Raw genomic sequence first — 23089 nt, 5'->3', positions numbered from 1 at the left:
TCAGAGGATAGAGGAACATTTACCGTGAACCACGGAGGAAAATCACTGCATGGGAATTGAGGAACTGTCGCACAGAGAACTCACACACTGTGAATTATTAGCACTTTTGTTGGTATTCTTTGCTGTAAATAAACACACTGTCTACATTCAGAAAGTCCTGCATTTGGGTCCTACTTCTGCCAAACCGTGACACTGTTGTTGGGACTGCTGTCCCCTTCCCCAGACTCACTTTTAAAACATCATTTAAGTACTGCATTTTATATTTATTTTGGGATCTCACTGCATAACATTAACATTTGCTCGATAATTTCGGCTTAGATGCCCTGATGAATATATATTTGGTGTCCTGACAGCTGCATACAAAAAAGCACTCACGTGACATTTATACTATGGAAAGGACTACTTTCTTTCTCTTAGAAAAATGATTTTGATTAAAACTGTGGGATAATTGGGTCAAATATGGTAAACCTGTAAAATTATATTTTGTGCAGGTCCTAGGTGAATTTCATGTATGTTATTTTAATCTACTTATTTGTTTATTTTTTTGTATCTATACAAAAAATATTGTATATATCTTCATATATTACTTAGTGCCTGAACCTATCTCCACTCATAATCTGTGTAAAGAAATCTTTGAATGCCAGAGGCCAAACATTACTCTAGCTTCATTTAAATTGTCTGAAATTGTGAAAAGAAAATGTGACAAATATGAGCCCCGTACAAAAAACAAAAGAACAAAACAGAACAAACAAAACCAAACAATCAAACAAGAAAAACTAAACTAAACAAGAAAAGACAAATGGGGAAGGAGACACACATTTTTTCACGGCACTGTAAACGGTCAACCGATGGACTCGAGGGACCCATTTAACTTACGTACCTCTGACATACATACAGTATTATGTCACTTCCGTAAACAGGGACATTTACGAAATCGGAGCGCACTTTGCGGTTTATGAATCTGTATGTATCTATATATACAAATAAAATAGTTATGAATCAAATGTTAATCAGGACACAGATCTATTATTAAAAAAGAAGAGAGCCTTCATTTTCATCAGCGGAACTGAATTTGCATGTGCTGACCTAACGGTGGCCGGGGCTGACGTCTCCTCCTTCAGCCTGACGTCGTCCCCAGTGGTCGTGCGTGCCGTGCCGGGCCTCTCTGCAGATGGAGGTGGGGCGGGGGGGAGGTTGTTTGGGGATGGTTTGCCGGGATATCGCGTCACCTCCTCGGTGTCTTGCTAGCATACTGTCACCTGCTCGCATTCAGCACGAGCTGTTTGCACGGACATGAAAAGTAAGCTTTCGGGTCGCGGTAGCCGCTCCTGTTTGTGAGCCCTTTGTAAAGCACGTCGCTGCGGGCCAGGAGATGTTTCGTGAGCTTTGGTGGGTAAACAGAAGGCCTTTACCTTTGCAGGGTTGACAGCTTCTGTTTAGGGGCTTGTTGTCTTCGCGGTAATGACAGACTACAGCTGCTGCTGCATCTGCTTTTGAGCTATCAGCCAGAGACGAGGTGAGTGCGATGTCTGTCTGTGTGTTTGGTGTTGAGGTGATGGAGCTAGCGTTAGCTTACAGCAGCCCCTTTCTGAAGACTTTATTGCTATTAATGGCCTGTCACGTTTGCAGACGTCCACCAGAAGAAGATAGTTGGTAACTATGGCTGAACAAGACGTTTGCCCCCACCTCGATTCAATAGGCGAGGTGACAAAGGAGGACCTTCTGCAGAAGTCTAAGGTGCGGTTTTCATACAGTGAAGCTGCTGTCAGATGTAAAATATACCCTGTTGTGGATGGCGACTGAAATAAGCACTTGAGCTGTGTTGTGCTCATGTAATATCCATGCATATAAACTTCTTCTTTACTATGTTGTGTTAATATTGCCTGTAGGGAACTTGTCAGTCATGTGGAGCTGGTGGTCCAAACCTGTGGGCCTGTCTGCAGGTAAGGTTAGAACTTAGATCCTGTTAAATACCTTACGTTATTATCTGAAATAGTTAGCTATAAAGCTAAAAGGTGGCTTAACTTCTAAGCCAACACTGCACTTAGCATATATCATCAGAGACTGGAGGGCCAGGTGAATGCTGAATAATTAATGTTAGCGTGGAGTATAAATGTGCTTAAAAATGCAGTTCCTCTTCAGTTCAGGAAAGCAATAAAGGGTGTTGATTGATTTTTGGATTCTGAACAGAGAAGCAAAAAGGAATGAGATCCTATCTTACATTGTGTCTGATTTGCAGAATGACTGCCCGTATGTCGGGTGCGGAGAGTCCTACTCTGATCACAGCACCCTGCATGCACAGGTACGGCCCTTTCATACAAAATTTATTTGCAAGCCCCTTTTTTTAATTAGTAGTCTATAAGCAGATTGTGTGCTTCCTTTTTAGGCTAAGAAGCACAACCTTACCGTGAACCTGACAACGTTCAGGATCTGGTGTTATGTGTGTGAGCGAGAGGTGTTTCTGGAGCACAGGCCGGCCCTGGTGCCCGTAGCTGCTGCAGCACACCTCTGTAAAGCTACAGAGCAGGTATGAGTTCAACCCAGCTCATGTTTTTATGTTAAGTGTCTTACTAGTGGAATTTACATTTTAACATAAGAACAAGAAATACACACACACACAAACACACACGGGATGCTTATAATATTTGTTTATTCTCTTCCTAGGAAACCTCTCCCCAGACAGTTGGTCACCCACTCAAAGCAGTACCGATTGCTGTGGCCGAAGAAGAAGGCTCAGAGTCAGAAGAGGATGAGCTTAAACCCAGAGGTATATATGCATGCATGCTTGATCAGCTTCAAACATTTCTAGACTGGTGGTCAAAGCTGCCCTGGTTTCTTTTTATTCAGGCCTTGAAGGTTTTTCTTTTCTCTCTGACTTGTACAGCAGTCTTTATGTCTAAGATGTTTAGTTTGAACGCTTTCTGAGAGGATAACATGTTTCATGATTGGTGATCTTTTTTTGGATCTTTGTTTGTAGGGTTGACAGGAATGAAAAACATTGGAAATTCCTGCTACATGAACGCAGCTCTTCAAGCCCTGTCCAACTGGTGCGTGCTTTTCCTCCTAAAATGTAGAACAACTTTAATGTTTGTTTTGGCTTTAATCAGGGTAATCATTGGACATGTTTCAGTCAAACAATAAAGCTTCTCTTTTGTTTTACATCTACTACTAATGTTAGAGGTGCTTTAACCTCAGCTGTCCCTCTGCCCCCTCATTAGCCCTCCTCTCACTCAGTTTTTTCTGGACTGCGGTGGATTGGTAAGGACTGACAAGAAGCCTGCTTTGTGTAAGAGCTACCAGAAACTCATCTCAGAACTCTGGCATAAAAAACGGTAATTAAAGCATCACAGTGATTGTATGTAAACTGGACAACAAACTAGTGTTTAGTCATTAAAATGAAAACATAATTGCATGTCTCTTATTACTGCTCTCCTCTCAGGCCCAGCTATGTTGTCCCTACCAGCCTGTCCCATGGCATCAAACTGGTGAACCCCATGTTTCGTGGTTACGCTCAGCAGGTAGGGCTGTCCGCCCGGCATGCTTCAACAGCATCTTGACGCTGTCCTTTTATTGGATTTGATATCATTAAACCCTTGGATTTACAAAAAATGCTTTTCACAAGATTACGCGGTTGTGTATTTTAAAGTGCAGTCCATTATTTTTGACTCAGTTTTAAATCTGCAGTTTGTCTCCCCCTTGTGGCAGTTAAAGCAAGTACACAAACATGGTTGATTGGCCTTTGACAAAGAGAAATCCACATTAGTGTTAATTCCTGTTTTCCTTTATCGACTACAAGCCTTCTGTCAAATGCCATTTGTCTGGAGGGGGAACTAGACAAAGTAATAGGAAATGGATTTTTTTTCTTTTAACATAAAGACAGGAATTGAATTTCCCTTTCCCTTCTGAGAGGCTCCTTGATCTGAAAGATAACTGCTCCTTGGAATAACACAGGCTTTACTTCTGTTGTTCTGTATCCTTCATATTTGAATACTGAAAAGACCGAAGGCTTCGTTTTTACTCAGTTATGTTTCATGGCACTAAGGATAAACTTCAAGTCAGACTTAGTATTTTAGTTTGTCTGATCCTATTTAAAGAGAAAATGCAGACAGTCACACAGTATCGAGTTATCTCCAATCCAGTTTCTTGTTATTTTTTCCATATTTTCTCAGTGGCTTAGTTAATGTTTGATTTGTCTGTTTACGCAGTGGCTGTGATCAGCACATGGTATCTTGCTAATGTGTGCAAACCGATTTCTTGTTACTCCAATGTTTCTGTCTTTTTGCTTGCAATATTTGTGTTTATCTATTGTCCATTTACAAATGTTCTCTGTGAATGCGGCCCTATCCATGCAGTTAATATAAGGTTTCTGTGTTGTCCAGGACACTCAGGAGTTCCTGCGCTGTCTGATGGACCAGCTACACGAAGAGCTGAAGGAGCCTCTGTCGGAGTGTAGCATGGGCTGCGACGGGAGCGATGGGGAGGACAGAAGAGACGGAGACCGCTCCCCCTCTGAGGATGAGTTCCTCTCCTGTGACTCTGGCTCCAGTAGTGACCGAGGGGAGGGAGGAGGGGTGGGTGACAGCGAGCTGCTCATCCAGGATGAGTGTGATGGGATACGGTCACCGGCAGGTGGAATGGGGGACGTCAGTAGTGGTGCAGTGATCTCTGAGAAGGAGAGGCTTAAAGAAAGGAGGTTACCCGGCTCCCCGCTCCGTGGAGGCTCACAAGAGATGGATGAAGATGCTGATGTGGACACAGCAGTTGAGGAAGGGTCTCCAGAAAGGAGGGCGGAGGATGAAGAGGAGCCTGCAGCCCCAAACACAGAGGTCCAAAGTCAGGAAAACCATCAGACGTCTAACACAGGGCAAAGTCAAGTCCCGAGCAACAACAGCTCAGGTACAAGACCAGCAGGAACATAGTGATTTTATATATTTATATATCTATATATTTATATATTGGATTATTCAGTTATGTATTGTAGAATATCATCCGTTATCATTAGGTTTGTGTTTCCACTGTGATATTTTCTAGAGCCAGACAATGAAGCATCGATGACCCAGCCCCAGTCCACTCCCTGCAGTCCTGTGCGCACCCTTCAAGAGCTGCATCCCAAACTGTCCTCCAGTCCCCCCCGGTCCAGCCCTCTCCGCTCTTCAGGACCTGCATACTCCTTCAAAAAAGGTGAGAAAATTTCTCATAGACTGCTCAAGATGCTTCACAATTTTAACAGACTTGTTATGGAGTCCCCAGGTTGAGAAACATTTGCCTCGGTAAAACATGTTGGCTGCTTTTACACTCATTTTCACTCCAAGGTTTAGGTCAGGTGACTGTGGAGGCTCACGTGACTCGTGTATCATTCAAACCGTCAGTCGGTTGAAAAAAACACATAATTTATTCCCATTTCTTTGGCTGAATTTAAAATGTCAATGATAACACAGTTTGATAGGCATAAAGTAGTACTTTGGCACCACCAAGGTTCGAGATATTAGCTGAAAACTTGGGATGTCTCATCATGGTGTGCAGTGTGGCCTTTAAAAAATGAGAAAACTGGACAAGTGAAGGATGAATGAATTAGTGGCAGGCATTAAAAGGTATGTGTAGCTGATGAATAGTATCTGAAAGTCATTTTCAGTTTGAGTATACACTGTTACAAAGATGTTAGTTAAGGTGGCACTCTTTGAGATGCTCTCTGCCTTTGTCCTCTGAAGCCAGCCCTCCCTCCCATCATGTGTCTTCCAGCTCAGCTGATGCTCAGTGCCAGGAAGAAAAAACAGTCTCACTATCGCAGTGTGATCTCTGACATCTTTGATGGTTCGATCCTCAGTCTAGTCCAGTGTTTGACCTGTGACAGGGTAAGATGCACTTCACATATTTGAACACAAGGGGGAGGTAGAGTATATGCTTGATAAAATATGTTTATTTGTTAAATTATATTACATTTCCTATCAAAGCAGGTTTAAATGAAATGAAGTGACTTGTGCAATTATTTCATTTCAGTATTATACAGACTTTTTTGTGTAATTAGAGTGATTAAAACACATTCATAATTGCTCTTTTACTGCTAGAGGTATGCTGTGTAAACTGGTTCTCTGAATTTGGTACAGGTCTCAACTACAGTGGAAACCTTCCAGGACTTATCCCTCCCTATTCCTGGTAAAGAAGACCTAGCAAAGCTCCATTCATCCATCCATCAGAACCTGCCGGTGAAGACTGGTGTGTGCCCTGACACTTACGGCTCGCAGGGGTGGATCTCCTACATCATGGACTCCATACGGCGGTCAGTGAATGAAATATAATTGAAAAAGGCTGAGATGACGTTTGCATGTTTGACCCTTAGTTGTGCATAATTTTGATTGCTGATGTTACCGATATACTTTTAATCTGGTATGTTTCTGACTTCAGTTTCCTGTATCTTCAGATGTAGTTAGATAAGCTTTCTACATGCCTGCAAGGTAACATTTTTACAGAATTAACAGCGAGTAGAAACTTGCTTGGCCTGTCGGTTTTTTCAACGTTTTTGTGTATTTCCTGAAAACGAATCATAAAACTACAAAAGCTTCTTATTTAGCTAGTCTTTTCAGTAGGTGCTGCAACACGTGTCTGTGTGTTCAATGATGAAGATGAACGCATGTGCTATGCCAGATCTATAAACTAAATAGATCTAAAAAATGAATAGTTTATTTCCTCTAACTAGCAATCACTTTGCTAGTTAGAGGAAGTGTATTGCAGGTGATGCCTCATAGATAACTTCCTTCAATGATTTATCACATTTTTTTCTGAAAATGCGCTGATAAACAGATAAAGTTTGTGTGTAGGACATGTAGAGAGGCCATCTGGAGTCACTCAGTTACTCATTGGTTGGAGAGATTTGGTAAACTTAAGGTGGCTCTGAAATGCACTACACTTACACTTTTCAGCAAAAATACTCTGGATAGTGACGTCACACGGTTGCACCGCATCGAGTTCACAGTTAGCAGTGCCCTGGAAATGGGTTCTGTTCAACCTTTCCAGTTTGAACCAGAGCAATCTGAGAGAGGATGAAAATAGTCAACCAGTACTTAGTTTAGATGAAGATGAAAACAATCCGTCACACGAGGATGTGAAAGTGAGGGAAAACTACTGGTGTCTATGCGGCTACTGCTTGCCAATGGCAAAGGTGTTGTGCCAAATTATGCATCCCTGACAGGGACCCAGAGTGCACTGAGAAGTAAATAACAATGGCGGCCTACTGGTAAATCGGTTTTGTATAAAATGTGCCTAAAAGGAAAACATTTGGCATATTTTAATACCACATATATGTTATTGGAAGCACAGTGCATATTTTAGCGCAAACATGTGTTAATAGCCAGGGTTCCCTTTAAAAGCTACTCCTTTGGTTTCATAATAACACTCAAGCAATGGTGGAAGAGGGCTTTTATTGTTTAACCCAGATTTATTCTCTTTTTAAAAAATTCTGCTGACTTAGAGCATCTTTGAACTCATTACTGTTTTTGTTTTTTGGCTTAAAACATTACCGTATTTCCCGGACTACAAAGCGCACCCTGAATATTAGCCGCACAAGCTAAAATCAGGGGAAAATCCTGTTTTGTACATACATTAGCCGCACCTGACTAAAAGCCGCAGGTGTTTCAATGTTGACTTATCATATGTAAGAGAATATGCACAAAGGGAATTGTCAGGAAAGAGATGGCTGTTTGGAGATGCATCACTTTTATTAATATTTTGAAAAACAAGTTATGGGTACATATTTGCATAACTTTTTAGGTATATGTACAAGTACCGGTAATTACAAGTACGAAACATGTACTGTGCTTCATAAATGAGTAACAAATGTAGTACATAACAATAACCTACAGCACACCAGAAAAATAGATTCGGACTACCTTTTAGGCTCAGGTGCAGTGACACGGCTTTAACAAGAAGAAAAGTCAGTCACTCACCACCATCTTTCTCTTCTTCCTGCGCAAAAAACCACCAAAGTCCTCTTCTCCAGTGTTGGAAACGAACAGGCTCAGGGTGGCTTCGTCATCCATTCTCCGCTTCTCTCCTTCGTTGTCACTTTCAAAACCAAAGAAATCCTCGTTGTCAGTGTCAGAGTCGAACACCCTCTGAAGGGCCGTGGCGGTGTCCTCCTCTCCATCATGCAGCAGTCCAGTCCCTTCGAAATCCGTTGGTGATCGTGGATGTTTTCACACTTTTCCACGCTGTCAGAATCCACCGGTGGAGTTGGGCATAACTTGCTTTTCGCAAGTTTATCGCCGCTCGTCATCCACGCCTCCCACTGAACGCGTAGCGCTACTTTGAATTTTGTTTTTCGCGCTACTTCGCACGGCACTACGTTGCCTGGCGGACGGACATGTGACCAACATACCACTCTTGAACCCCGATACTGTGTGTCTGATCACATGCCCTTCCGCCAGGCAACGTAGTGCCGTACAACAGCGGAACAAACAAAAAAAATCGTCTTACGATTTCACAAAAATCATCGACAATCCATAGAAAAGCCGCACCTGACTAAAAGCGGCAGGGTTCAAAGCTTGTGCAAAAAGTAGCGGCTTATAGCCCGACAATTACGGTACTCTTTTGGTTCGGTCTCATTGGTAAGTGTATTTTTCCAAAAATCTGATAAATCCATTGCACCATCAAACTACCTGTGCACGTATGTTGGCACTATACAGGCAGAGCATCCGGAGACTAAAGAGCCGGATATCTCCCTCAGGAAGGAGTGCAGATAAGATCTGACCTATAAGGTCATACTCCTACGCTTTGTTTGCGTCATCATAGCTCAAAAATTCATGTTCACATTACTACTCTGCTGTGACGGCACAGACTAGTTTATGAAGTCTTGTTTCAAAGCTTTGACTTTTACCTTCACGGCTGTTGCAATCTTGATATTATGGAAACAGAAGTGGCCGTGTTTTGACAATGCTGTTATCAGCTAACACAGGGGTCAGCTTTTTCCCCATGAGAAACCGGGACTGTTGTGGAGCGCTGCAGGTAGAAATATGAAGGACAGCAGACAGGTGATCATCACTGAGAGGGGATTTGTTAAACTTAGTCACTAAGCATATTTATTGACATATGAAGGTAGAGCCAAACAGCGTCTTCTGATACACGGAAATCTCTCCTCTATGAGAGAGCGATAAAGATCCAGCAGTGATGATGATGTGAAATACTAATGATTCGGTGCTTTTGCTCTTGCAACATGGTTCATTTTTAGCAATGACTTACACAACACTTCCTGGTGTATAATTCAGTGCAAAAACATCAATTTCAGTTCTGTGTTCATTTCAGTCACTTTCTTTCTTCAGATTTAGACAGCCATTCGTTGTAACACCTGCCAGTTTGTCCCGTTTCAGCTCCAGCCTCTCCAAGCATGCAGTTACCGTCATGGACGAATCACTCCAGCTCCTCCATGATGTCAAACTCTCTTGTTTCACGTGTACATAGACTTATATCGGGCTGTGTTGCAGATATCACATTTCTCATCCGGTGGCAAGGAGAAAAAGTTAAAATTGTCTGCTTTGTTTTCAGCCGAAGCTTTAGATTTCCCCGAAATGTCCTCGTTCCTTCCTGTTAACAGTTTGCACATTTTCAAATGCTGTTTTATCAGGGTGTGTTAGTCCGGCCCAAAAAGTAAAAATATTCTTACTGAGAATATTTTTACTGTTTTTCAGTTGTTTTTGTGGGAACTCACAAAGCTGGTCTTGACCACCCCATACGTGGATGTTTAAAACTTTCACTCTCTAAAACAGTCAAGTTCTTGTATTTCTCTACGTGTTTCATCTTGTATTGATCTTTTCATCGTGGTGATTCAGTGGTGAATCACACTAATCTGCTCTACACAAACTAAGCATACAACTTTACCTCCAACTTCAGTAAATAAATTCTTAGAAGTCAAAGTCATTTTTAAAAACTACTTAAAAAACAAACATCCGCCTTCAAAATAAAAGCAACAAAATTACATTATGATTTGAAGCTATTCTCCAATGGAAATTTGGTTGTTACAATGGAAAACACTTGAATGATTTATAATTATTTATATGAGTGCTTTTGGATGAATTGTTACTCCATTTTTTTAGTTATTGGCAGGTAATTCTTATCAAATTAACCCAAAGTCGCCTCAGAAAGGGCGAGTGACTTCAGTTAGCTTTAATTAGCTCTGGTGGAGTCTTTGCAAAGACTCTAGTGATTATAGCGGACATCTGTAACCTTAAGATTTCCAGTTATTAAGTCACGCCCCCAATAACCTTAATTCTTAATACAATAAATATAATTTTGACTCGCTTTTGGAGCCAGCCCCAAACGGCCATTTCAAGGAATTGCAGTTTTCCAGATGTTCTAACTTTCACATCAGTCCATCCTCTAACTCACTTTGTTTTGTCTGAGAATCAAGCTTAAAGAATATTCAGGCTTATTAGTAAGAATGATTAAAAATGACTAATTGAAAAAGGCCGTGTGAGGAGGAAACATTTTCACTATGTGATCAACTGCGCTGAAGTTTAGAGTTGCCTTTTAAAGCTAATATTTCTCCAGCTTGCTTTGTTTTTTTTTTGTTATGAGTATTTGTGTTTGTGTTGTGCAGGTTTGTAGTCTCATGTATCCCCAGTTGGTTTTGGGGGCCCATGGTAACACTAGAGGACTGCCTTGCTGCTTTTTTTGCTGCAGATGAACTCAAAGGTAATTGGTGCTCTAATAATGCTCCAATACTAGCATAGTTTATATGTCAGAATTTCAATTTCCATTCATTTTCTTTGTTTTTTCCCAGGGGATAACATGTACAGCTGTGAGAGATGTAAAAAGTGCGTCAAATTAAATGCTTGAAATATATATCCTTGATTTAAAAGGAGAGTACTTGTATGCATTTATTCACACAGTGTTTTCTTTTCTACAGGTTGAGAAATGGTGTCAAATACTGCAAAGTGCTTAGACTTCCAGAGGTGCGGTTTTCTTTTCTTTTTCTTTTTACATTTTTTTTTTTTAGCTCAGCACTTTCTTTCAGTAGATAACACATCGGTTTCATTTGCAATCTGCTGCATAATGCCATCTTTAATTTCCTTGTTTTGTCCTGTATTTGCTGCATAGATTCTGTGCATTCACCTGAAACGTTTTCGGCACGAGGTCATGTATTCGTTCAAGATAAGCAGCCACGTGTCCTTCCCGCTCGAGGGCCTCGACATGCGACCTTTCCTGGCTAAAGAGAGTCCATCGCAAGTTACCACTTACGATTTGCTGTCAGTCATTTGCCACCATGGCACTGCAGGAAGTATGAGACCACAAAGTTTCCTGTTGATATATTATTTCCCCCGTGGGCAGTATTTCTCACAGAGTGAGCAAAACACATATCTGATTAGCATCTGTCTCTAATATGTTTTCTCATGCTTTTTATGGGTGCAGGTGGGCACTACATAGCTTACTGTCAGAATGTAATCAACGGCCAGTGGTATGAGTTTGATGACCAGTATGTTACCGAAGTCCATGAGACGGTGGTGCAGAACGCAGAGGCTTATGTGTTGTTCTATAGGTGAGCAAAGGCGTCATTTACATAGACTCTACGCTAATTCGTCCAAGATGTGTTAAGTGATTTATTTCTATTGTACTCGTGCAGGAAAAGTAGCGAGGAGGCTGTGAGAGAGAGGCAGAAGGTGGTGGCTCTGGCCAATATGAAGGAGCCCAGCCTGCTGCAGTTTTACATCTCCAGAGAATGGCTCAACAAGTTCAACACCTTCGCTGAGCCAGGCCCCATCAGCAACCACACGTTTCTTTGTCAACATGGCGGTATGTGTGGTTAATAAGTCTCTTCTTTAAAATCAGAATTGCTTGCTTTACTTTCATGGCTCAGCCTGCAGCTTGGTATAAATATTTTTATTAAGTCGTCCACTGACGTGTCTTGATTAGAAAAACATGCCTGTACTGTCTTTATTAACCTTCACGTGTTTCATCTCTGTGCAGGGATCCCTCCTAATAAATACCACTACATAGATGATCTGGTTGTGATTGTTCCCCAGAACGTGTGGGAATACCTTTACAACAGGTAAACGTGCTCCATGCTGCCAAACAAACCTCAGTATGACTATGTTACGACCTTGGCCTGGGATAACCTGGGCGTAACAAGAAATGTGATTCCCCACTCCAACTCCACCCAAGAAAGAGCCAAAACACAGAGCAATTGCAAATGCTATGCAGCTGTTTATTGACTTCAGCAGTGAGCTATGGCAATGAAACAAACGAAAGATCTCCAAAGGTCCCTAATCTTCCCTGACCAAATTAAGAGTCAAACAAAAGACAATTTGCTTACCTAAACCCCTATCCAGTAAACAAGAGAAAAGAGGTTTTAATGATAAAGGCTTCTCACTCCTGTAGTGTTCAGTATATACAGTGAAACAGAACAAGTTGTCTGATTTACAAAACTATTTACACAGATCTCGACCAGCACTCATGAAATCAGACACACAAAAGTGACAGTCACTTTGTGGCTGAGTTGCTTTGGTGCCAAGCACTTCTGCTTTGCAGTAATAGCATTTAGAACAAGGAGGTTGAGCTAGGAGGAAGGAAATGTTGCAAACTGACTTGTTCCAACGATGGCATTGTATTACAGCACCACACTTGAATTCATTGAGCGCTTTAGAATGACCCACTCTTTCACCAACGTGTGTAAAGTCAAGCTGCGTGGTTAGGTGCTTGATTTTTATACCTGAAAAAGGTTGAAGAGGTGTCACTCAGTACTTTTGTCTGTATTAAAAAAGAAACCAATGGCCAAAACCGTCACTCGGCATAAGAGCTGAATGGTTATGTCATGTAGCAACATTGTTGACCACTTTGATTATATTAGGCAGCAGCACCCATTTAAAGATGACGTGCATCTCAGCATTGATGTAAAGACCAACAAAAAGGCCTTATACTTGCTTATCAAATCGTGTTTTAATCTCTCTGTTACGGTTTTTTTTCTGCTTTCAGCTTCGGAGGTGGCCCAGCAGTCAACCACCTCTACATGTGTGCAATCTGTCAGGTGGAGATTGAAGCTCTAGCTAAACGCAGAAAAACAGAAATTGACACCTTCATCAAGGTAAACGTGTGTGTTATGCAAAAGTTTACCTTTGTGCTAAAGTGTCTTTGTGTTGAATGAACTTTTTTTTTTCTCTTGTGTGTAGCTGAACAAAGAGTTTCAAGCTGAGGAGGCTCCAACAGTGATCCTGTGTATCAGCATGCAGTGGTTCAGAGAGTGGGAGAGCTTTGTGAAGGGCAAAGACAATGGTACGATGAGTAGCAGCGCATTCGAGTTCCCATCTTTCTCTCTTTACCAAATACTTTTATACTTTCCTTTTCCCAGAGCCACCCGGTCCCATCGACAACAGTAAAATCGGTGTTATGAAAGGAGGACATATACAGCTAAAGCAAGGTAAGTCTGAGGAGGTTGAAAAGGACATAAAGGTAGAAAATCAATATACTGTTTTTAGACATTGCGTGTTTTTTCACCACAGGTGCAGACTATGGTCAGATCTCAGAGGAGACTTGGCAGTACTTGTTGGGAATTTATGGCGGAGGCCCTGAGATTGCAGTGAGACAGACGGTGGCCCCGGCTGACCCCGACACCCTTCACGGAGAGAGGAAGATTGAGGCAGAGACGAGAGCACTTTGAGATAAAGAGAGGTTGGAATCTTTACACTTTGTTTCATTACTGTGCAAAACTTTTGAGACTGATGTTTTTGAATTTTTAAAAAGTGATCTTTAGCAATAGTTCTCTGGCCTCATTTTGAGTCCAGTCCTCGTACCTGACCGTTTTCAGAGGAAATTTGTTGTTTATTTTTAAGAACCAATTTTAAATTGTATCTTTAGGCACTTTGTTATTAGGAGCCTGTCACGAAGATTATTTGTTCCCATTTCCTTGAGTTGAATCTATAAAAAACACCCCAAATCCAAACATAAGACAGTTACACAACACAGAGCTATTAGCTTTAAATTTGGCACATCTCCGCATGGTGTGCAGTGTGTCCTTAAAAAATTAAGGAACCTGGATAAAGACGACCTGGCAGGCCTCAAAAACGTGAAAAATGGACCTAAAAGTTGCATCTGGACTTCATCTCCTGTTATCTGAAGTGACTGAGGTGTGTGTAATTACACAGAAGCTGGAGTGAAAATCAGTGGCAACAGGTCTTATAAACAAAGGAATTCAGATTCTGTATTTTTGGTGTGAATTCTGATCACAGAGCAGGGGATCCACATTTAAAACTTATTATCAACATGTATGGTGGAGGTCAGAAGAGGTCCAACAGTGAGTGTCTACAGCCATCTGTAAAACACCGGGGGAGTTGCTGCCTTGGTTTGTGGGATTTGTGATGGAACAAATATAATAAGTATTGTCAGATATTGATTCACCATGATATACCATCTAGAAAGTGTCTGATTGGTAACAGCTTCATTTTTTAGCAATAAGTGATTCAAAAATCGCAATAAAATGCCTCCTCAGAGCCCAGACCTCAACATTATTGAAGCAGTGTGGGATCATCTTGACAGAGAAGAGAACAAAGCTGAAGCTCTGTTGCTGAACTTGTTAGAACTGTACAAACTCTGTATTTCCATGTATGTTTGCAGGATTCAATAAATGTCTGGAATTTTTTTTGGAAAATATACAGTGGGGCAAAAAAGTATTTAGTCAGCCACCGATTGTGCAAGTTCCCCCACTTAAAATGATGACAGAGGTCAGTAATTTGCACCAGAGGTACACTTCAACTGTGAGAGACAGAATGTGAAAAAAAAATCCATGAATTCACATGGTAGGATTTGTAAAGAATTTATTCGTAAATTAGGGTGGAAAATAAGTATTTGGTCACCTCAAACAAGGAAAATCTCTGGCTCTCACAGACCTGTAACGTCTTCTGTAAGAAGCTTTTCTGTCCCCCACTCGTTACCTGTATGAATGGCACCTGTTTGAACTCATCATCTGTATAAAAGACACCTGTCCACAGCCTCAAACAGTCAGACTCCAAACTCCGCCATGGCCAAGACCAAAGAGCTTTCGAAGGACACCAGGAAAAGTATTGTAGACCTGCACCAGACTGGGAAGAGTGAATCTACAATAGGCAAGCAGCTTGGTGTGAAAAAATCAACTGTGGGAGCAATCATCAGAAAATGGAAGACATACAAGACCACTGATAATCTCCCTCGATCTGGGGCTCCACGCAAGATCTCATCCCGTGGGGTCAAAATGATCATGAGAACGGTGAGCAAAGATCCCAGAACCACACGGGGGGACCTGGTGAATGACCTGCAGAGAGCTGGGACCAAAGTAACAAAGGTCACCATCAGTAACACACTACAACGGCAGGGAATCAAATCCCGCAGTGCCAGACGTGTTCCGCTGCTGAAGCCAGTGCATGTCCAGGCCCGTCTGAAGTTTGCCAGAGAGCACATGGATGATACAGCAGAGGATTGGGAGAATGTCATGTGGTCAGATGAAACCAAAGTAGAACTTTTTGGTATAAACTCAACTCGTCGTGTTTGGAGGAAGAAGAATACTGAGTTGCATCCCAAGAACACCATACCTACTGTGAAGCATGGGGGTGGAAACATCATGCTATGGGGCTGTTTTTCTGCCAAGGGGACAGGACGACTGATCCGTGTTAAGGACAGAATGAATGGGGCCATGTATCGTGAGATTTTGAGCCAAAACCTCCTTCCATCAGTGAGAACTTTGAAGATGAAACGAGGCTGGGTCTTCCAACATGACAATGATCCAAAACACACCGCCCGGGCAACAAAGGAGTGGCTCCGTAAGAAGCATTTGAAAGTCCTGGAGTGGCCTAGCCAGTCTCCAGACCTCAACCCCATAGAAAATCTGTGGCCGGAGTTGAAAGTCCGTGTTGCTCGGCGACAGCCCCAAAACATCACTGCTCTCGAGAAGATCTGCATGGAGGAATGGGCCAAAATACCAGCTACTGTGTGTGCAAACCTGGTAAAGACCTATAGTAAACGTTTGACCTCTGTTATTGCCAACAAAGGTTATGTTACAAAGTATTGAGTTGTATTTTTGTTATTGACCAAATACTTATTTTCCACCCTGATTTACCAATAAATTCTTTACAAATCCTACCATGTGGATTCATGGATTTTTTTTTTCACATTCTGTCTCTCACAGTTGAAGTGTACCTCTGGTGCAAATTACTGACCTCTGTCATCATTTTAGGTGGGGGAACTTGCACAATCGGTGGCTGACTAAATACTTTTTTGCCCCACTGTATAAATCCAAAATATAGAGTTGGAGATAATGCCTCACTAAAGGTCTGCTCATTCTCAAACTGTTTCTCAACTTTTATCATCCCCAGGTCTTCTGAGCCCTTTTTCCACTCTTGTCCTCACAGGAAGCTGAGGAATTTGCACCACGGTGAAGAAGCCCCATCTTGAGCACTTTGTAAATGTAGCAGCATGTTATTCTGAAGCCATGTTGCAGCAAGAGAAAACGGTACCTAAAAACAACACGGTTTATTTGTTGGATAACTTTGATCCTTAATGTTGAGGTGTACAAATAAGATGTTGTCACATCCCTGGAGCTGTTTTTGGTAGCTGTGGTGTCTCAGTGGCCGCTGTAGTGACATGGTGTTGTATAATGCTAAACGGGCAGATGGCTGCAAGTATTACAAGACAAAATGCTGCGGAGAATAGAATTACAGTGTGTTGCTTTTGAGGACTTCTCTTCTTCCCTGGAAGCAAACCCAGAGACATTAACAGTGCTTTTTGATATTTAGTTACATATCAGCAGGTACAGCCATGACGAGAGGGATGTCAGATAAATCACAGTCGGACACTTTGATCTTTAAAGGGGACATATTATGCATATCTACTTTGTTTTTCCACAAAAGATGGCAAAAGAGCATCCCTAGAGATATTGCATGTAGTTACATACAGGCCCCACTGGTGAATAGATGCACCTGAATACCACAGACCTGCCCTGGTGTACATTTCTGTGTTTTCATGTCACCTTTACTGCTTTAGTCCAAGCTCAGCTCGGTCCTTTACATCTCTTTGCATCTCTCCTCATCGCACCCTGTACTGCATTTCAGCACGTTTAAAATCCCACTACAGCTGACCTCATTTACATAATCTTCAGTTTTTGTTTACAGACAATGAAATGAGTGTGAAATATGAAGACACAAACTACAACCTGGCTTGTAACCTGTCGCCAGTTATGAGCCAGTTTTTAAAGCTACTGCTCTGCATTGCTAAAGTTTCAGTTTTTGAATTGATCCATGGTTCATAATCATGAGCTCAAATCAGTGGTTGTTTGTGATTGCTTTGTGTTGCATGTAAAATGATCACACTGAGAATGATAGAAACATCAGAGTCTCTCATTCACGTCTATGTGCCACACTGTGCTGTACTGCTCTCACTGGGTGGTGCTTTCGGCTGCTCCCGTGTGTGTCTTACAGACCACTTCCTGAAAAGGAGATTGGGCACCAGCAGCACTTTTAATTTAAAGCTACAGACACTGAAAGAGTCTGTTGAAAACTGGGGGTATAAGCTGAACCTTAAACATTTCGGGGACATGTAAAGCCTGCATCAACATGTTAAAGTGGTATATAATATGTCCTCTTTAAAAGCACTCAGGACTGTGGGTCTTTTTAGGTTTGAATTTGTTTAAAAGGGTTTACAGACTACAAAAATGCATGTTCCAAAAGACTTTGGGTATAAATGCATGAAAAAAAGTTGGGTTTTTTTGTTCTTCTTTGCTCAAGTGAGGACATTTCACTGACAGGTTGAGTTTTTTTTTTTTTTTTTTTATACCCCAAACAGACAACCCGTTATCTTTTTGTGTGCTCAAAATGATCGAAGTGTTGACTCGCTTCTGTTTAGTTTACGCAAGCAGCTATCAATACTTAGGAGTTTATGAATATTAACAAATGGAAATTTGGAAATGGGAATTTTCATGGGGCATAGACAGAAAGTTGAGCGTGAGAGAGGATTAATAAAGAGAATCTTGTGCAACAAAACATCAGAGCTGGTTTTTATGAAGAGAAGAGACAGAAGCTTTTGATTTCTAAGTGTAAATTAACTTTGAGATGCCTGTTATTACAATAGACCATTATGCAGTATTTGTTTAAAGGGCAGTATTAAGTACAAAGTGCTTTTTCCCACCATCTTCTAAAAATTTAGCAGAAATAACACAACAGCTTCACAAACAGATATCACATATGCAAAAAAAAAAAAAAAGAAGAAGAAGAAAAGAAACATGTCGCACCAATAAGGTTACTCCTTATACTGATTCGGTGCATGTATACTTTTTTTATTATTATTATTTTGTTTTATACTACTGTGCAATGTTTGGACTCCAATCTGAAGGTGGTAAATAAAAAAAAATAAAAAAAAACCTTGTAAAAATTTAGCATAAGTATAAAATGTTAGATATTTTCCTGAAGTGTGCAATTCATGTTGCAGAAATGCAAGAGAGATAATTCGATAACAAATCTGTAAGAAGCTTAGCTAAGTAAACTTAGTCATCCTCTTTCTCATTTCAGATAAACCACACGCTTGCCTTTTTTGTTCTTTTTAAAAAATAAATAAATAATGGAACCCTAACCCTTGCCAAACGTTGCCCCCACATTTTAAGTAGTTAATGCTTGGCATTATTTTAATAAGCTAATTCTTTCCCTTTAATATATTAGACTACATTACATTATATTAGTCTAGTCTACTGTCAGTTAATAATAATCAGGTTTAGAAATGGTGTTAATGAGCTATTACATGCTTCTTCTTTTTTTTTGTCAATTTACATGACATGAATTCTCCATAGGTGTTTTTCATAAAGTGTCAGTGCATATACATTGCTTTTAAATCTCTATTTTATCAGTAATCATTAAGGGAGAAATTATATGTATTAGACTGGCAGTGAAAAACCTCCAGAAGTAGACTGTGGGTAAATGTTGCAACTCAGCTGATGCCGGTTTAAAAGTAGCTAGAAGTACTTTGATAACGAAATTTTCAGGGCCAAATGACTGAAAATAATAGTGAAGGCTTATTTAATCTTTTATGTAAGATGAAGGTGCAAAGTGGTGTTTGTTCCAGAGTGTTCCCCGTTCTGTGTCATTTGCTTTTTTTAAAAAAATAAAAAATTCCTCTAAGTGAAATTACTATTTTTCCCTGATGACGAGTTCACGCACACATATTTGGGAGTAATCGTCTGAATTTCTTCACATTTGTATCAAGGAATCATTTTTGGCTATAATTTGAGGCATAACAGATGGGTCTCAATAATAGAGTATGATCATTCACCCCGATCATTCACAGAACAAATTGACAGTGAATTCAACCATAAAGCCAAAACTGGCTCACCTCTGTACATGTAGTTATATATCTAGGTTTCCAATAAAATCAAAGTTAATGTTTGTTTGTTTTTTTGGGGGGGTGGAGAATTAATGGTCAACCAGGGCTCCACCAGAGTTCAGGTACAGAAGTGGTAGATTGTTTCTGGCTGGGTGGGCCCAGATCACTTCTATCGCTTGGTAGATCATATGGTCCTTCTGACTTCATTAGGTGGTGACCTTCCGCTAGGATGGTTCTCAGTTCATCCAAATTATTGTAGTTAAAGGAGCTTGGAAAGAAAACCGTCTGGACTTCTTTAAGTTTCCTTAAAAACATCTCACCTCTCATCCGAGAAGCTTCTCTAGTTCTAAGAGCAATTGGTGAAGAGTGAAGAGTAGAAGAGCCACCTCGACAAGACAAGACTCAGCTATTCATCTGCATTTAAAGGACACAGGTCTCTTTTTTGAAGATGCCAATGTTCACATTTCGGACAGAGAAGACAGATAGTTTGAAAGAGGAGCGAAGGACGCATCTATGTCCACTGTGAACGACCATCTTTGAACAGAGGCGGTGGCTTAAGACACCAACTGTCTGCCATCTATAATCCAGTTTTGAGAACCCTTCCCAGACGCCTTAACGACCACTCACATCCTGAGCCATTTGACCTCAGTAAATCACCTGATAGGGTGGGGCTTAGTCTCACAATGGGTTCACCTGAAACATTGACTGATTGTGCCTCACACCCGCTTTCAAAGGTGTGGGGCAGAGGATCAACAGGGGGTCCACGACCCTCTTGGGGACACTCCCAATAGGGCTTAAAATCTGGAACTCTCCACCATTTGCTCTTAGAACTGAAGAAGCTTCTTGGATGAGAGGTGAAAAGTCTTCAAGGAAACTTAAAGAAGTCCAGACACTTTGTTTTCAAGCTCCATACATTGCGCTAGGACGATTTGGAGCTGGGATGACAATTGGCACTTCCAAGTTTGAGGCCACAGTTCCCAACCGAAAAAGGGTGCAGGTCTCTTTCCACTTTGGAAAGTAGTTTCTCCCCTAAGTAGGGGAGTTCAAGTATCTTTAGATCTAGAGAATGGGACTAGCATATTGTCTGAAGAGATGCAGGTGCTGTACCGGTCTGTTGTGGTGAAGAAAGAAATGAGTGTAAAGGTGAAGCTGTAGATTTACTAGTCATGCTACATTTCTGTCCTCACCTATGGTTAGAGCTGGGCGTGAAGACCGAAAGAACGAGATTGTGGATACAAGCAGTGGAAATGAGCTTCCTCTGAAGGGTGTCTTGGCTTGCCATGGCTATTGAGTGGACTCACTACTGTGCATGCTCAGCTCTAAATTTTCCAGATTTCTAATATCTCATTCTGTGACATATCTACTTTAACCTTTTGGTTCCCGTGGCATTCTTGCCTTGCAGCTAAGTGAGGCGCCCCTTATCCAAAACAACTTCACATTTGGCACTGTGCTTGTATAGTCAGCAATACACCCATCCAATGTGAAACTTGATTGCGGAAATAGGCAACAGTAGTTCAGATAGACACAGATTCATCAATTATTTAACATTTTTTATATTTAAAAAGTCCTTGGACATTTTTACTCTCTAACAAGAAAGTAGAAATAGGGTTTCCCTTTAATGTGTTCGAGTCATCTTAGCAGAATAAAACAAAACTTTGACAAATACCGATCAAAAATTAAGTGTTTGATGTGTGCTTTTTCCCTTAATAATAGCTGGGGTAACTCTATCTGCACTATAGTCATCCTACTTTTGAATACAGTGCCTTCAATCCCCTAAACACTGTTTGTTAAGGTGGGAAATTTCCCAACATTCATCCACCTTTACATTAGCCATGTATGTCTAGCAGTGTACTATTAACTCTAACAGCTTTATTTGTTTGGAAGCTCAATCAAGAAAGCTCTCATTCATGCAGAGATATTAAGGAAAGCGATGAGAACTCAGGAGGTAATCATTCCTTTGTTCTCCAGCTTTATATGGAAAACAACAGGAACCTTTGAAAGGCGCGTCCTAACACATGATAGGCAGAATTACTTTTTTCCATTGTTTTGTTTACACCACTGATTTGTTCATTGTTTTCTAATGTGTTTTCTTTTAGCACATTTCCATGTTGTATCCACGAGAGGTGTTATTGGCGATATGTGTATTATGTTTAGATACATTTTTTTTGGGGGGGGGGGGTAAGTGCAATGAAATAAAAGACAAATCTTAGTGCAATCTCAGCTCTATCATCAAAGATGTGCTTGACATGCTGACAGTCTGAACAGCTGACCTGAAGACTGGAGCGTTTTTTTTTGTTTTATTTTTGTTCAGACTTTCTTTGCAGTGTAGAGAAATCGTGAATGGTGATTACTTAATTATCCTCATCTGTGAGTTTGTTTGTTTGTGTTACAGTGCGTAGCTACACGTGCAGAGTTTTCACTTCACTCAAAAATGTGGACAGTTAATCGGAAATGTTCAAACACACAACGGGTTCTCATTGACTTTTGTTTTCTCTGTATCCTCTAATGTGTGGCTCGTGTGCTCATGCCAGTAGTGTTGCTTTGATAACGTGGGACCTAAGTGGTTGGCCTAAATTCAATGAGATGTCTTAATATCTGTATAACTGATGTAATAACTTATGACTAGTTTGATGATTAAAATTCCCTCGTATTACATTTGAAAATGCCAATTTTCTTTGGTGTGTGTGTGATGCAAGAAGGTACTGACGGTTGCTTACAGCTGCTTTTTGGTAAATATTTGAAACCTCACTGAGAATTGTTCAAGAGGAACACCAGTGGCCTGATTCCAGGACATCGGGTGTTCCTATCAGCCTCAAAAAACTGACGCAGCATTATTACAGAGCTGTGCAAAAGTCCCCTCATTTCTTTATATTTCGCTAACAAGGAGCCAGACTGTCATGTAATTTTTTCAAGTGGTCTTGAGCAATAGTTCTCCAGATTTTTTTTTCTATTTCACTATGTTCATGTGGTGTAGATAGGTTTTAGGCCTGCCACTTTTGTCGTCCACCTGTTCAGTTAAGAACACACCCTGCTTAGATACCATGCCAAGGTTTTGTCTAATGGCTCTTTAATATTGACTTTGTTGGTTCTTCGGAAATGGTCTGTCACATGTAGACACAGTGCTGGTTTGTTAGGTGCCTTTTTATGCTTGAAGAATTCATAGGCTAGTGTTATATGGCTTAATAAAGAAACAAAAGAAAAAAAAAACTCTAAATCTGTAAAAATGGTCACACACAAGGACTGGAGTGAAAATGAGTGAAAAAGCAGCCAGTGTCGTTGTCCCCCCCCCCCCCCCATGTCTGGCTCCTTGAGGCAAAATATAAAGAAATGAGGGTGGTTCAAGACTTTTGCATTACTGTGAAGCAGGCTACACCGATAAGGCATAACATTATGACCAATGACAGGTGAAGTGAATAACACTCATTATCTCTTCATCATGGCACCTTTTAGGTGACCAACAAGGACCAAATCAAATCAAATCAAATCACTTTTATTGTCACATCACATGTGCAGGTACATTGGTACAGCACAACCCCAGACCAACCCCCTCACCAACTTATAAGACTGTTGCTAACATCTTGGTGCCAGATATCACAGCACACCTTCAGGGGTCTAGTGGAGTCCAAACCTCAAAGGTTTGTGGCAGAAGAGGGGCTAACACAAAATTAGGTAGGTGATCATAATGTTATGCCTGATAGGTGTGTCTCGTGTTGCTCAGACTGCGATTTACAAGATCTTAGACAATGACTACAGTGATTCGATCAGGGTTGTTTTG

At 41.0% G+C, this 23089-nt stretch overlaps 1 protein-coding gene across 2 annotated transcripts; it reads left to right on the top strand.

Moving 5' to 3' along the window:
* Positions 1-941: 941 nt before the first annotated feature.
* Positions 942-21969, top strand: usp20 (ubiquitin specific peptidase 20). Of its 2 annotated transcripts, XM_040000201.1 has the most exons (26): positions 943-1300; positions 1421-1516; positions 1630-1737; positions 1890-1943; positions 2240-2302; positions 2387-2527; positions 2665-2767; positions 2978-3047; positions 3219-3332; positions 3440-3518; positions 4380-4896; positions 5032-5181; positions 5740-5852; positions 6105-6277; positions 10586-10680; positions 10769-10802; positions 10895-10940; positions 11086-11266; positions 11398-11524; positions 11609-11778; positions 11953-12034; positions 12958-13066; positions 13152-13254; positions 13331-13399; positions 13482-13650; positions 16323-21969. In XM_040000201.1, exons 3-25 carry the CDS (start codon positions 1660-1662, stop codon positions 13637-13639), a joined length of 2829 nt encoding a protein of 942 aa, XP_039856135.1. In that variant the 5' UTR covers positions 943-1300; positions 1421-1516; positions 1630-1659; the 3' UTR covers positions 13640-13650; positions 16323-21969. The 2 variants fall into 2 exon arrangements, with proteins under 2 accessions (XP_039856136.1, XP_039856135.1); XM_040000202.1 differs by having other exon boundaries at positions 942-1516; positions 16359-21969.
* Positions 21970-23089: the final 1120 nt, after the last annotated feature.

The sequence above is a fragment of the Simochromis diagramma genome, unplaced genomic scaffold (genome assembly GCF_900408965.1).
Source record: "Simochromis diagramma unplaced genomic scaffold, fSimDia1.1 OVJJ01000596.1, whole genome shotgun sequence".
In the NCBI taxonomy this organism is placed as follows: Eukaryota; Metazoa; Chordata; class Actinopteri; order Cichliformes; family Cichlidae; genus Simochromis; species Simochromis diagramma.
This window is presented reverse-complemented; position numbering and strand designations above follow the sequence as displayed.

Excerpts from the sequence above, each read along its gene's own strand:
- usp20 (XM_040000202.1), top strand. The coding sequence starts at position 1,660 with ATGGCTGAACAAGACGTTTGCCCCCACCTCGATTCAATAGGCGAGGTG. Across the intron at positions 1,944-2,239 it reads ACCTGTGGGCCTGTCTGCAG|AATGACTGCCCGTATGTCGG; the intron begins GTAAGGTTAGAA and ends TCTGATTTGCAG. Across the intron at positions 10,681-10,768 it reads TGCTGCAGATGAACTCAAAG|GGGATAACATGTACAGCTGT; the intron begins GTAATTGGTGCT and ends GTTTTTTCCCAG.